The sequence below is a fragment of the Corvus brachyrhynchos genome, unplaced genomic scaffold (genome assembly GCF_000691975.1).
Source record: "Corvus brachyrhynchos isolate BGI_N302 unplaced genomic scaffold, ASM69197v1 scaffold94, whole genome shotgun sequence".
NCBI classification, from domain to species: Eukaryota; Metazoa; Chordata; class Aves; order Passeriformes; family Corvidae; genus Corvus; species Corvus brachyrhynchos.
Window position 1 is genome coordinate 9,357,320 of NW_008238330.1, and position 14,404 is coordinate 9,371,723.

The window sequence follows — 14,404 nt, forward strand, 5'->3', positions numbered from 1 at the left end:
ACTGCGGCCAAGATTTCAGCAAACGAAGCACCGCTGTCTGGCAGAGGTCAGGTGACCAACAGCGATAAGCCACACAGCTGCAAGGCCGAGGTGAGATTAACCCTTTTTATTGCTGTGAAGAGCTGAAAACCTGAGGGAAGAGAGAGAGGAGATGCTTAAAGCTGAAATTCTGTTGTGAAGCTATGATATATCAGAGTATCCTGTTGTAATTTCATGAAGATATGGGGGGTGGAGTGTTCAACTCGTGAGCAAAAGCACCTGCGTTGAGATAGGCAGATGCTGACGCAGCTGTAATTTCATGAGAAGTTTGGACAGGGAGAGATGTACCAGATGAGGACTTTTGCTCCAAACGGGAAAGGAGAAAACCTCAGTTCCTAGAGATGCTCCCAGAGATAGTCCTAACGATGAAGATGAGGATGACCCTTTGCTCCCAGAGAAAGAGAAGGGGGCCTCTGTTCTTAGAGATGAAATGCTCCCAGAGATGGGTGAAGAGAACTTCTGTTTCTGAATGGCTCAACCTTAAAATTGTACCCCAAAAAACTTCAAGAGTGGACCCTCGAAAGCAGTTGCAGGAAAAGCTGCAAGTCAGGGGAAGGGACTCACATGCGAGCAGAGAGACTCCTCTTCCTGAATGGACTGAACAATATTTGGAAGTGGGCGGCTGTCTCGTTGTGATACTGTTTTCATAGCACGAGCAAGAAGAGACTTCTCTTTCTAAATGGACTGAACAAGGTTATTATGGAAGTGGTAAACAGACTGAACATCTTAAGGGTTGTCTTTTTACATTGTCAGTGGGAGAAGAGAGGAAGGTGGGGGGAGGAGGAGAGTTCTGAAGGTGTGGTATAATTTTTTTTTCCTCTTTTAGGTCTGTTAATAAACTTCTTTATATTCTTTCAAGTTTGGTGCCTGCTTTGCGTTTCTCCTAATTCTTATCTCACAGAAGATAAACAGTAATGAGTATCTTGGACCAAACCACTACATAGTGAAAAAAAATCATAGCGGTTTCTTGGGAACAGGCAAGAAGATGATTGGAAAATGTAACAGCCAAGGACTGAAGGAATTCAGTGTCTACAGCAAATCAGAGGGAGGGTTAAAGGGGACTTGATCATATCCTCTCAGTTGTATGTGAGAAAAAGTAGGCTGAGGATAGGTTAATTCCTTTACTTGAAAAAGGACTGCTAAGAGATGATAGCTCAAAACTTTAGACAAAGCAATTCAGATTAGAAGAAAGATAATACTTTGATTTCCTTTTCTTTCTTTCTCTCTTTAATAAGAGCAATTAACTGCTGAAACAACTTTCTTAGAACTGAGACAGATTCTCCATCAAACGCAATTCAAATATCACAAAAATAATTTTTTTCTAAAAAAATAACAAAACCATTTACTCCAATGAAGATTTAATTTAGGAAAATCCCATCTATATATAACCCCCGACTAAATTATTGCAATAGTTTTGTCTCACCTTATAATCTATGACCTGAACAAAATATGTTGGTGGTAGTCTTAACCAATTAGGTACAGAAGGGTAAAAACACCTCATCATTCCCACTAGTTTTTTTAATTCTGGAAGTATTATTTACGTCAAAGAAGCTAGATTAAAATACACTAAACAGACCATCCTTACAGACAATAAGAGGAAACAATTTATATAATCTGTCCAACCATTCATGTAATATGACAAGTAATTTCAATAATGATTACTTATTTAATCCTCAGTATGAAATTCCTGAATTTTTCATTTTAAGGAAAACCTATACAGTTACTTTAAAGCAATCTGAACACATCCTCAGACATACATCTCTCAAATATTCAAGCAGCAGTTCCCAAGGGATCTGCATGCAAATACAATCCTGTTTTCCACTAGCTTCATAGAGTTGCTGTTTAAAACACACTGAACTGAGATGTAATCTCTGAATATATAGCCCCAAGACATATCACATTCGATTTGACCTAATACTATGCAAGTGACAGGACCACAGCAGCTATTTCTTCCTCACTTTTGCTGCATGGTTTTTCTTCATTCCAATCTAAATGCCACTTATTTGATTATTTCCTTTCCATTATCCCGACTTATCTAGTAACTTCATCAACGTAATTAGCAAGGCTAAAAAGCAGGAAAAGCTACAAATAGTAACAAGCTTTATAGCTCCATTTATATCTTCAATCCTTACCAAATTAAAAAAAAATCTGCTGGTTTCACTTGGGGCTTTGAGACAACTTGTATTTCCTTCACCGAAATAAAATGCCATTAGAGAAAGGATGGACAACTACTTTAATGTATGTCTCTCACACCTTTTAAAAGCAGCATTCCAAGTTACAGTTTGTTACTAGATCAGTGTAGGCAGCTACATCAACCACCCCCTGAAGAAAATCACAGTACAGGGATGATATTCAATTTTCAAATGCTGTTTGTTGGCTAAACAAAGATAAAAAATGAAAATCAGTGAAAATTTTGGACAGATATATCCTTGCCTGGGTATTGCAGTGGAAGCTAATTCCCTGGGTTCCACAGGCACAAAAATCCCATGTTTATTCAGTAATCACCACAGCCATACTTGGAAGTGAGACTGATTCCAAGGGGTTTTTCCTGAGATATTCATTAAATATCAGAGGAGTGGAAAGGTGTCAGTCGCCATAAAGGACCGCTCCTACAACAAACGTGTGAAGAAACACACAAGGACCACAAACCCCAGTGGGTTCTTCCCAACACCATGACTGTCAAGGAAGCGAATAAGCAAGTCCAGCTGCTTAGTGTTATTCCTGAGGGAGGCTGATTGCAGCAGGAACGCCCACTTAGTGAGGCAGTGGAACACTCTGTCCTAGGTGAGGAAGAGCTGTGCTTGGGTCAATGGCCTTGCTTCTCTCCTCCTGGCATGCCCAACCATTTATCAATGTCGTCGTTGCTCTTTGTTCCCCAACAGGAGAAAGGAAAACCCTTTCAATCCAGTGAAAGGAAACTTTCCATCCAGTCTGTCTTGGCATCATATAGTCTTGCACTTCAGAGGGTATCAGGCTTTCGGTGACCATTTTCCAAGTATCACTCCACAGTTCCCAACACCTGCCAGCTATGACATCACATTATTCAATCACCAATGCCAATGAAATCTTTCATCCCCTGTTGTACTTCAGGCTCTTCTGCTCCTCTGCTTCACCAGAGTCTCTTTGAGCTTCAGTGTTAACTAGATTTTGGGGAGCAAGTTGCTGTTACACTGGAAAATTCAGGGCAAAACAACAGCAGGACAGGTCTCGTATGAAGAGAGAAACAAGCTTGGAGTAGGAAAGGCCATATTTACACTGGAGGGAATGAGAATCATTGGCCTACAGTCTACGTCATCAATAATTAAGGTGGAAGAGGAACTCTCAGCAATGTCCCTATTTAAGTATGTCCACATCAGCATTTTTCTCTGTAACTCTCACCATTTTGCTGTTTCACTTCTGACAAGTAGTGATTTAGATGTCAAAAGTTGTAAGCTGGTAACCTGAAATTCAGCACTGGCTGCGAGCCAGTGTTAGTACTGCTTATAAAGAATAGGGGATCTGAAGAACATTACTGGTATAAAACAAAATCTATGGCTTAAAATGTAACAAATACCTGTAACTACAGGAAACCAAAAATGAAAAATCAGCTTTCAAGTAAATAATATCTCATGTTTAATAAGAATAGGAAAAACATAATCATGTTGTTCAACAATGAATATAGATGGATGGTTCAGCTCTTAATTAGATGGAACAGCATTCTGATTATTTTTCTAATCAGAACAATTCAATCTCGTATGAAGTACATTTCCTCGAAATGCATTTATAATCTTTGTTCTTTTAGGTGTGCATAAACCCATGAAAAAGCTAGTTCTAACACTTTAAAAGAATATCTGCCCCTTAGTATTATACAATTACAAGAAGTTTCTGCTTCCTTTTATCAGTCTTAGAGGGCATTATGGATTCAGCCCCTCAGCAAGGTAGAAAAGTTAGCAATACTCCAAGTTTCTAATATTCTTGGCTAGTGTATAGCTTGAAGAAAATCCAGAACTTTAAAATAAATTACTGAAGAACTAAGGTCATAAATTTTGCCATTCTTTAACTCAAAACTTATTTTTCACCTTTTTTTATTATTTTAAAATAATATCTCATGGCAAGACTTCTGTGCAATGAAGGCAGTGTATTACTCTTCGCTTAATTTTTATGGCCATGTTATAATTTCCTGTAAAAAAGCTTATTACACAAAATTCTATTTTCTCTTCCTTTCTAGATAGAACCTGCTCTGTGTATTTTAGACTTAATGTGGTGAAGAACAGGAAGTTTCTTGTTGCTGCACATCTATATTTCTGCAGTCCGTTCTCAAAAATTCCACTATTTGAAACTGAGTTGCAGTGTGTTCATGAATTGCAAACCACTGCAAGAAACATGTGATCATTTGAGCTGAAGTGGCAGTTTTCACAGCGTTGGAATTGTTACAGCATCTAATTTTAGAGGTACAATGGAACTGTCTGGATTACCCGGAGGGGACACTATTTTGGTGCATTAATGAGGTTATACACATGGAGAGTTTATTACGATTAGGGATAGATATTCATTAGATTGCTACTGTGATTACAGAACGTTCTATAAAGGAAGCACCATGGGGATCTATGGGGAAGATGATTTTCCAAACACTGTACAAAATGTAAAAGCAAAACATCACTATTAATCTGCAAGCTTTACTATGCTATTCTTATTAGTAAATACACACAGTTTAAAATTAAAAAATAAAATATTAGATTTTTACTTAAGGCAAGACTGCCATTCTCCTACCTAAAGGAAAATATTTTAAATATATATATATATATACATATATATTCACTTCATTTTAATCTAGGCTAATTGTTGAGAAACTAAATCCCCATTTTGAAATTCTGTGCATGTAACAACATTTTCTTCTTTCCTCTGGTGCTTGGGGTTTTTTTTTGGTTTCTAGGGTAGCTCTGTATAGGAGAATTCTTCAAATAAAATTTCCAGGTAACATTTCAAATACAGGAAATAAACATACGTCTCTCCACTCTAACCACAGAACAGTCTGTCTTCCTAGAGAAAGAAATGTGAAATAAAATTCCACAGTTATCATTCTTCTGCAGTCATTTTCATTATTCATTAGCAAATAACTTCACATACTCTGAAAATAAAGTCTGGGCACAGCCATAGAGTCAGTGCAATATAGAGACAGAAAGTGCCTAGAAAAGACCATCCATGTGCACTGAGGCTTCGTATTTGTCCTCTTCACGTTTGGACATGATTAACTGGACTTTCAACAGTAGTATACAGAGCACAGTAACAGTAATCAAGTGCAAATTTCCCCAGAAATATTATAATGAGGAATCCTACCACCAGAAGTCACAAAAAGTTCTCTCCCAGCAGTCTAATAGGCTCCAGAAAAGACTGAAAGATCTACACCTAGGAATTGAATCTAGGACCTACAGAGAACAAAATTCCTTTTTATATATAGATATATAGATATATGGCATGGTTTCTGAAAGTTTGTTAATATCCACACTGAAGTGATTTCAAAAGTGGGGTTTTTTTCAGTATAATGGGTACATCAAAAATTAGAAGGTGTTTTGTATGTTCTACAACTGCTGCAGGTTTCAGAAAAATATTCAAATTACATTTATGTTAGCAAAGACACATTACCCAAAAAGGTAAGCGTAATTAACTTTTACACACAAAACTGCCAAGGAGAAGACTAAATACTCAATTTATTTTTCTCTTATTGATCAATTATATTCATAATGATCTCAGGATTAAATATTGAATTCTCCATATTTGCAGTTTTTCCTACATGACAGAATTTGTAATTATTTCTCCTTTTGCATTGTTAGGTCTCAGAAGTTTCATTTACATGCAATCTAGGTTTCCAAAACTTGCCTTGCTATGCCTTTAGTGACAGACTAAATCACAACTACAGAAGGGAAAAATTGATTTGAAGCTTTTGACATTTTCAAGTGTAACTCACATTGATTTTTTTTGAGGGATTATTGAGAGAGAAAACCATGTAGAACTTGAAAAAAATAAAAAGACAAGTAAATGAGACATGGATAATAATCTACTTAAGGGATATACATTTCAGTGAAGAAAAACAATTATTCAAAGTGACTAAGAAACTATGTAAGTGACTATAAGAAACTATAAATATGCTAAGATAGGCAGAAGTAGCAAAGCAGGGAAAATAATTTTAAGTCAATATTTTAGAGTGATGATTACTTCAAAATTTAAGACCTCCATTATCTCCAGAAAATATAGTTCACAAAGAACTGAATGTCTCAAAATAGCAATAAGGGGTTATGTAGCCACACAGCCCAATGAATACAGAGAACAACCACTGGCAGCTCCACAGAATTTCAGTTTAGGTAGGCCTGAGGCTTTTTGAGGGGTAGGGAGAATATACATCTTGAGACATGCTCTACACTTCACAAAGAATCTATTTCTATTTAAAGAGATTAGAGCATAAACCATTTTAAACAAGTGGATCCTAAATGCTAAAATCATTATTCCATTGCTCAAACTCTTCCAAGCTTAACAGGAGATGTTTAATATAGCAATGGGAAAAAATATTTGAAAAATAAAATCTAAGAAACCTAGCTGGAATAACTTTCACAGATCCAAACAAGAGAAAATCCCTCACAGAATTTTTACAAAATATAAAACAAAACAAAACAAACAAATATCTATCTATCGATCTATCTAAAGAAGTGGCACTGGTGGTCTTTATCCTCTACCTGTATGTTAAAATCAGAAGATTTAGAATAATCATTTTAAACAAACTGGAATCTGCAGAAGTACAGAACAAAGCAAAACCTAGTGGTAATTTACAGCCATGCTTCAGAAATACAAGGGCAAGTCGCAATCTAATCAGCACATGCTAACTATACAATTATCCTATCCTTTAATTAAAAACTTATAAAAGACTTCCAGGTGGTATAGGCTGAGTTAAAGCTTGGCCTCTAATTTTCTGTTCTTTAAAAAGTTAATAGAATTTAAATTTATGACTAGTTTCACTTTAAAGGAACATTTGCATCTCTTCATGTCGTACTATTTATCACATATAGTGATTTAAAAAAATCAATAAAAATAAATTAAAAGAATTTGTAAAGATGAAATATTAAATAGTTGAAATTCAGTAACTTTGTTTTAGGTCATTCAGAGTACATTCCAAAAAAGCCTTTGTCAATAGCTGGTTTAAATAAATCCATCAAAGGAAGACTTAGCACCAAGTATAATGCCAACAATTAATAAAAAAGGAATCACACACTTCCTCAAAATAGAAGATGATAGACAGTGCTAAAGATAGTAGAAGGATCACAGTACTAATATCACAAAAAACCTAAAAACTTTTATTTAAATGAAAAAAAACAAAACAAAACAAAAACGTGTCTGGAAGAGAACACAATGAATCTGAAACACCTCTAAGTGAAATAACCCCAAAAGGACACTGCGGTAAAGCAAAATTCTCACATACCATTTTAATGGTTTTATGTTGACTAAAAGGCTGATGCAGCCTCTAAAAGCACTGTCCAGCTCAAGAAGCATTCCTCTACTACAAACCATTACACACAGAGTAAATATAGATCTCTGTATGACAGAAGTTGAGCTGATGGGATACATTAGGGTCACAATGCAGCACTCTGTGGAAATTTCAACACAGTGCTGTGACATCTAGTAGACCCTGGAAAGAACTGCCTTTAAACAGACACACTTCAAAGATGTTTACAGATCGCCAGGGACCACTCCCACTCATAAATCCCTCAGGATCATGTTGAAATAAAACAAAACTCTTGAGAAAACTCAGAAGGCTCAAACCTGAGAAAATAATATTAAAATACATCACTCACTGCAAGCTAAATTTGCATTTAGTGACTTTTCTAAAGGTAGCAGTACTACTAGTTTCAAATTTTGAATGCCATCCTTTCCCTATGCAGTGGTGACTAGTCCATTCTGAAGGGCTAAATATTGGCTATACATATCCTGCATCCTAACTGGGAACCTGCAGTCCGCCCCTCATCCCACTGCTATGGTCAGGACAAACAGCCTTACTCTGACATCACTGGTAACCTGCAAGTCACTGTGACCTATAATGTCTTACAAAGTGTTAGAGTACTAGGTGGAAGCTTATGAACAAGTAAAAAGTAGTAAACAGAGCTCTAATATGTTGAGCTCAGTTGAATAATTCCAACTTCAGCAACATTCCATAAGGTTACAAACAAGCAAACTCTCACCAGTTGAATAAGCCGGCTAATCAGGTCCGTCAGGGGTTTATTGATAAGCAGAAGGTCTTCAGCAGCTTGCGTGTCCCCTCCTGTGCCAGATTTCTGTGCCTTAGTAAGAGAGATAAAAAAATCAAAAGCAACCTTGGTGATTGTTCTGAGGAACAAATTAGGTCCATTAGGTGGCTGAAGTGTGAATGGGATGTTTGAAGGAGACTTGTGCACTCTTTTCTAGTTAAGTATTCCTGGGCTCCCAACGAGCAGTTATGCTCCCTCTGTGACACTAAGCACAAAGCAAAGGGACCCATGCTGCCATGCCATTCTCTACAGGCTGAATACACTGACCTGCATGACATTTCTTCAGCAAAATGCAATAAAATGTACATGCAAAAGATACATCTGAAGTCATAAATGTTTTGAATATTTATAATTTCAGTCAACATTACATGTCTATTTTAACACTGAAGTTCAGCTGTTTTTTTCCCTTAATCAGAACAATTTTACATGCAACTCAAACCAAGATAATCAAGGTGACTGAAAATTTAAGATTCTCAGCAATATTGTCCAATTTTGCCTGTCTGCCTACTCTGTATCCTGAAATATTCACATTATATTACAATAATTTAAATTATTTTTGAAATAGGAATAATAAAGTTTTCAAGTAATAAGATCAGTTATTACTTGTAATTCTGACCACTGTCATCCCCCCCATCATCAACACATACTACTGTCCTAGGCAGTGCTATTTATGACCAATCCCTGCCCCAGGGCACCAGAAAGGTCTGCTTGCAAGATTTTTCATTTCACTTCATTAGCTTCAACCAGCTTTGGACCATGACCCTATACAGTCAGACTTCTAGAGGGAAAAAAAGTAAACATTTTGTCTAAAGAACACATTTAAAAATCGTTTTGTATTGTGTTTCATTTATAGCTCAATCCTAAAAATCACTGTCCAAGTGCAATACTTGGAGGTTTTCATTTGGTTAAGTGAACAGAGGAGCAAGTTCCCTGAGACAGGTGCCACTATTGCTCAAACTCCACTGTTGATACTGATGAGTTGAAAGGATAATGCCTTTCTTGTGGAAATAATTTCTAAATAAAAGAGAACTGAAGCCGTTTCTCTAGGTAATAAGTTACACTGGCATGTCCCTCTCTGAGACTCACCACAACGACCTAGAATGCTGAAGTTCAACAAGGGCAAAGAGACAGTGCAGAGAAGACAAAAAATGGAATGTTTATATTAATGAAGAAAGGGGAGTAAGCCAGCTTCACTTCAGCAAAATTTACAACAGCTTTTTCTCATTAGTACATGGATGAGAAGACAGACACCTTCCATGAGGGATCTTTGACTACTTTCTTTAACTTTCATGTATTAGTGTCTTTGGAAAGAGAATGAACAATAGCACTAAAGAAATTATATATGTATATGAAGGATACACACTACACCATTGTTAAACCCACATTAAGTTGTAGAATCATATAATCATAGAATGTTAAGGGGTTGGAATGGACCTTAAAGATCATCTAGTCACACCCATACCCACATTTCCCTCAGGCAGGGACACATCCCACTAGACCAGGCTGCTCATGGCCTTATCCAGCCTGGCTTTGAACACTGCCAGGGTTGGGGCACCCACAGCCTCTCTGGGCAACCTGTGCCAGAGTCACAAAATAGAGTCCATATATCAAATTGAAATTGCAAATTCTTTTCAGCTAATGTGGCTCACCTGTGGGACATATGACAAAACTTCTCCAAAACAGATACACAAATTAATCTGGAACTTTTCACTACTTCCATTAAAATACATGTACTTGGACCACAAAGAGCAAACTCTTGAATGAAGCTGGATGCCTATGCAGCTGGATAAGGTTATCACTTTACACATAAAATGCTTAAATAAAAAGGATTCAAAGTGGAGGCACTACCACCTGTAAAAGACAAGCCACAAAAATGGATAATACAAGAAAACTTGATTCTGTTTTTCAAGTTCTGATATAGATGGCATCTTATTCAAAAGATCTCTATAAAAACAGTCCAAAAATAATATTTGTGATGCATTTAGTGACATGTTAATATTGGAGTACTATGTAGTCAGTAACTAATGGCCACCATTCAATAGGGCATGTGTACTGATGTAGAACTCCCAGAGATCTTGTGATGAGTATTGTCAAGACATGTAAGCCAAGGCAAGTAACACCACTGTAAAACGAATTTTATATGGGCACAGAATACTGCTATGCTTCAAAACTCAGTTTTCTACCTGCTTCTTGTTACCCATTAGCCTTTAAGAGCACAAAGCAGTTTACTTTGACCAGAGATAAAAAAAAACTGGAGCTGGAGTTTAAGTGCATCAATCAACTGTTGTATTCAAATAAAGTCAGAAGAAAATTTGGCTTTGAATGAATAGATTTAATTTTAATCTAAATAAAAACCTTCAATTTGACTAATATTACCAATCCATGTGCAAGGTCCTCTTTCCTCATCTGTTCTCCAGAATAATTGGCCTCACCGCTGTTGTATGGAGCACAAGTACAGAATTCAGCTCTCCATGATTACATGGAGTGATGCCAAAAAATATGACAACAAGCCATTAGCCTACAAAATTTGATTTATGAAGTGATTCTTAGACGAAAATATCGTTACAGAACCTGATAACAGAGGACTCAAAAAAGACAAGGCATTATACCACCACACATGTAAACCAAACCAAAAACCTCTCAGTGAAATGTGGTCTATAACATAGCTGCTTGTGTAAATCAATGTAGAAAAAAGAGAAAAGCTCAATTTTCAACACCAACTTCTTACATTAAGCCTACTTAAAAAACCACCCCCCCAAAAAACTCCAAAAACCAATTCCCCCACCACAACACCCTGCAAACCCAAAAACACAGAATCAAAAGCAAAACCAAACCAACCCACAGAGGAAGGGCTTTGTGGACTAAAGAAGCCATGTCTTGATAGATATTACAACCTATCTCCAATCTTTTCAATCTGTCCTTCAGATATACTTGACCTAACAAATTTCTGTTCTTCAGTGGATAATCCCAAGAACATAAAAAATCCTAACATGAAGAGTAGGTGTTGTTGTTTGCAGTGTAAATACAGAAGTTACTTCCACTTCACTGACTTAAAAATCTGGTAGATCATTTAAAAACAAAGCAATATTTTCTAGCTTTACATCATGTCTAAATAAAGATGAATACTTTTTCTTCATAGGTTACTAAGAGAGCTATGTAAAATTTCTTTGAATTGTATCTTTTTGTGCTCCATTTTTAAGGAGGAAGATGTCTTTGCTGGAGCAGGAAGCCCTATCAATGCCATGACTTGCAGTGGTTCAAACAGAAACTTGGAAGACAAATTGAGTTTCTGCCACACTAAAAATTCGATAAAATCAGAATAGTGGGAGTCTCATTATTAAGGATAACAGGAAGTTATCTAAAAAACTGTTTAAGACAATAAAGACCCCAGGAAATAAATCCCATACCTGCAAAGTCTGGCGCACAATGTTTGCTGTATATGTCAGCATGTATTGCAAAATGTCAAGCAAGGACAGAAGCAGCACATTTGCTGTCTTGGTGCTGCTTTTATCATCTGCCTCCAAGTACAGAGCCACAGCTTCTGTTAGAAGATTACGGACGTGATGAGCCAGTCCTACATAGAAAGTGAGACAAAAAAAAAGAAAAGAAATAGGTTATCAGGAAAAGAACAGTGTGGAAGGTGACCTAGATAAAAATAATGGATTATGATAAAAACAAATCTTACATACATTATGAATATTTATTACATTTCCTCTTTTTCTCCATTACTGTAATTACCTTCTCTCTTATTCTGTTTGGAGCAGCTCATAAAGAGAGTTAAACTGATACAATAAAATTTACTAACTGCATGGAAAATTGTGTAACATTCATTAAATTAAAACCTACTTTGAATCCTAAAGTTTTCTGTACCATGCTGGTACACAAGTCTCCGCCACAACACCCCTAGTCAAAAGAACGTAGCAATTTCTCCACAAAGTGACACTTCGAGGCGGAACCAAGAGTTTCTTAACAGAGCCTAAAGTTTCTTAACTGGTCTGTCAACGAGAACCTTACGCACATGCTTTAATTGTAGAACCAAACAATGCTATGCTTAACATAAAATATATTCAGAAGAGCATTATAAATGAAATACTGCATAGTACACTTAAAAGGTTATTAAGATTTGTTTTACTGATGGTAGTAAAAACTTTCCCAAAAATATCTTTTTGTTTTGAAGGGTTTTTTTTAAGCTCCTTTAGAATTCAATAACATCAGCCCCTGTAGCTTGCCTAACCGTAAATCAATTGGCATAGCAGAAAAATATAATCCAATTCAAGGCAATATCAATTCAATTGACAATCCTTCTTACTTTCAGATACAAAGCGACTGAATTCATTATATTGGATATTAATCTATTTCTTTTGGACTTTCATAAGGGATGAAACATTCTTTGTTTCTTAACAAAACCATAATACATTTGCAAACTATCTTTTAAACTTGCAATTCGCTATGGAGTCACTTGGATGCACATATGTAGTAACACTGCACTGTATCAGGATGTTAGCTTCTAGTCCCCATGATTGTCAAAAAATGACTAAAGTATTCCACTGATTTCAATGAAGTAAGAAGTGTTCTTTTATAAGTTCTCTTTTAAAAAGTCATTGTATATATTTCTACAAACATCAACACATGATTAACATGAGACATTGTAGAACACATTACATGACTACACCATTCAGCTTTTGAGAGCAGTCAAACCTGTGGGGGTTTGAACTCCATCAACTATCGAAACTTCCCACGAAATATTTTCCTCTCCTATTCCTCACTCTTAATACTTTCCTCAGGAAATGAAATACACTTTCATTTAAAATACAGTTATGGTTCTGGATCATTAAGACTCATACTCTGCTTCTATCTCACATCTTCTGTGGTTTTATGATTACTAGCATTATTCTTTCACAAGAGTTTATTGATGGATGACAGCTCAGGGCGAGCTTTGAATTTCCTGGAGTTTTGTCTGAATAAACCAAGCTCTCAAAATGAAATCATTCTAATCTCACACATTTAATTTCCTTCTCCTTTTTTAGAGTGCAATTTCTGCTGCAGCTCTGAACACCTCATACAAAAATCAGATAGCACGCATCTGACAGTGACACATTTAAGTGATGTCACCAATACCCACCAAGAAGAAAAAAGACAGACATAATTGCATGTCCACCCAATACAAAACTTGTGGTTAGTCTATGACTATTTTCAACAGGCTAAATCAGAATAAACCTAAGGAAACAGTAGAGTAAGACTTGGTCCCTATCAAAGTGATGTCTCTAAACCTGCCTGCAGGAATATGACCAAGTACACATTGTTTCTCCCTGTATGTGGCCACAAAACCCACAGCCACATCAAAATGAATGAGTCATCCCATTGTTTCCAGATGGCTTACATATAACCACTAGGACAGTGACTTGGAGATGAATGCTGAGAAGGCCACTTTCATGTCTAAGTACTGCATTGCATGGGTCATCATTAAGAATGTTTTAGGTGGTAGTCACTTACAACACTAAGTAGGATTGACTAGGGAGTGAACAATGGGGAATGACTAGTAGTGAACAGAACACCAGGATCCATGACTGTGATCTGCAGTCCTTTCCCTTTCATTTTTGAATAGAACAACTTGCTTATTCCCTTGGCTGCACCAGCCTGAATCTCAGAACTGACTCATTTCTGTTGTTTGGTGAATAAGGAGGTGAACCAAACACTCAACCTTCTCCCCATCCATTGAGACGTGAATAATAAAATTACCTAGATTTTATTTTCTTGAAGTGCTTACATCCTAAGGGTATGTGTATTAGCAACCCTGCCTCCAAACACCTGAGATACTCATGTTTACCTAGCTAACTACAACATCAGAATTAATATTTTATATTTAGGTAGATACATGCTCACAATGAACAGAGCTATATGTACAAAGACATGCAAGCCAAATTTGAAAATTTTGTGGGGAAAAATATTCCCTGGATTTAATCTACCTTTGGAAAATTTAGCACATCCAAACTTTATTATAAAGACACCTAAAATAAAACACTGGTGCAAAATGTTCCCTAACACACTGCATAATTCATACAGAAACCTGATAAACACTTGGTTCCACAGATAAA

General features: G+C 36.4%; 1 protein-coding gene across 1 annotated transcript in view; it reads right to left on the minus strand.

Annotated features, from left to right (window-relative positions):
* ULK4 (unc-51 like kinase 4) overlaps nt 1-14,404 on the minus strand; it is a 215,356-nt gene that overhangs the window by 56,721 nt on the left and 144,231 nt on the right. Inside the window, exons 34-35 of the mRNA XM_008633969.2 lie at nt 11,717-11,883; nt 8,244-8,342 (exon numbers count right to left, since the gene is read on the minus strand). Of these exons, the coding sequence (XP_008632191.2) occupies nt 8,244-8,342; nt 11,717-11,883 (266 nt within the window). The remainder of the gene's footprint in view (nt 1-8,243; nt 8,343-11,716; nt 11,884-14,404) is intronic.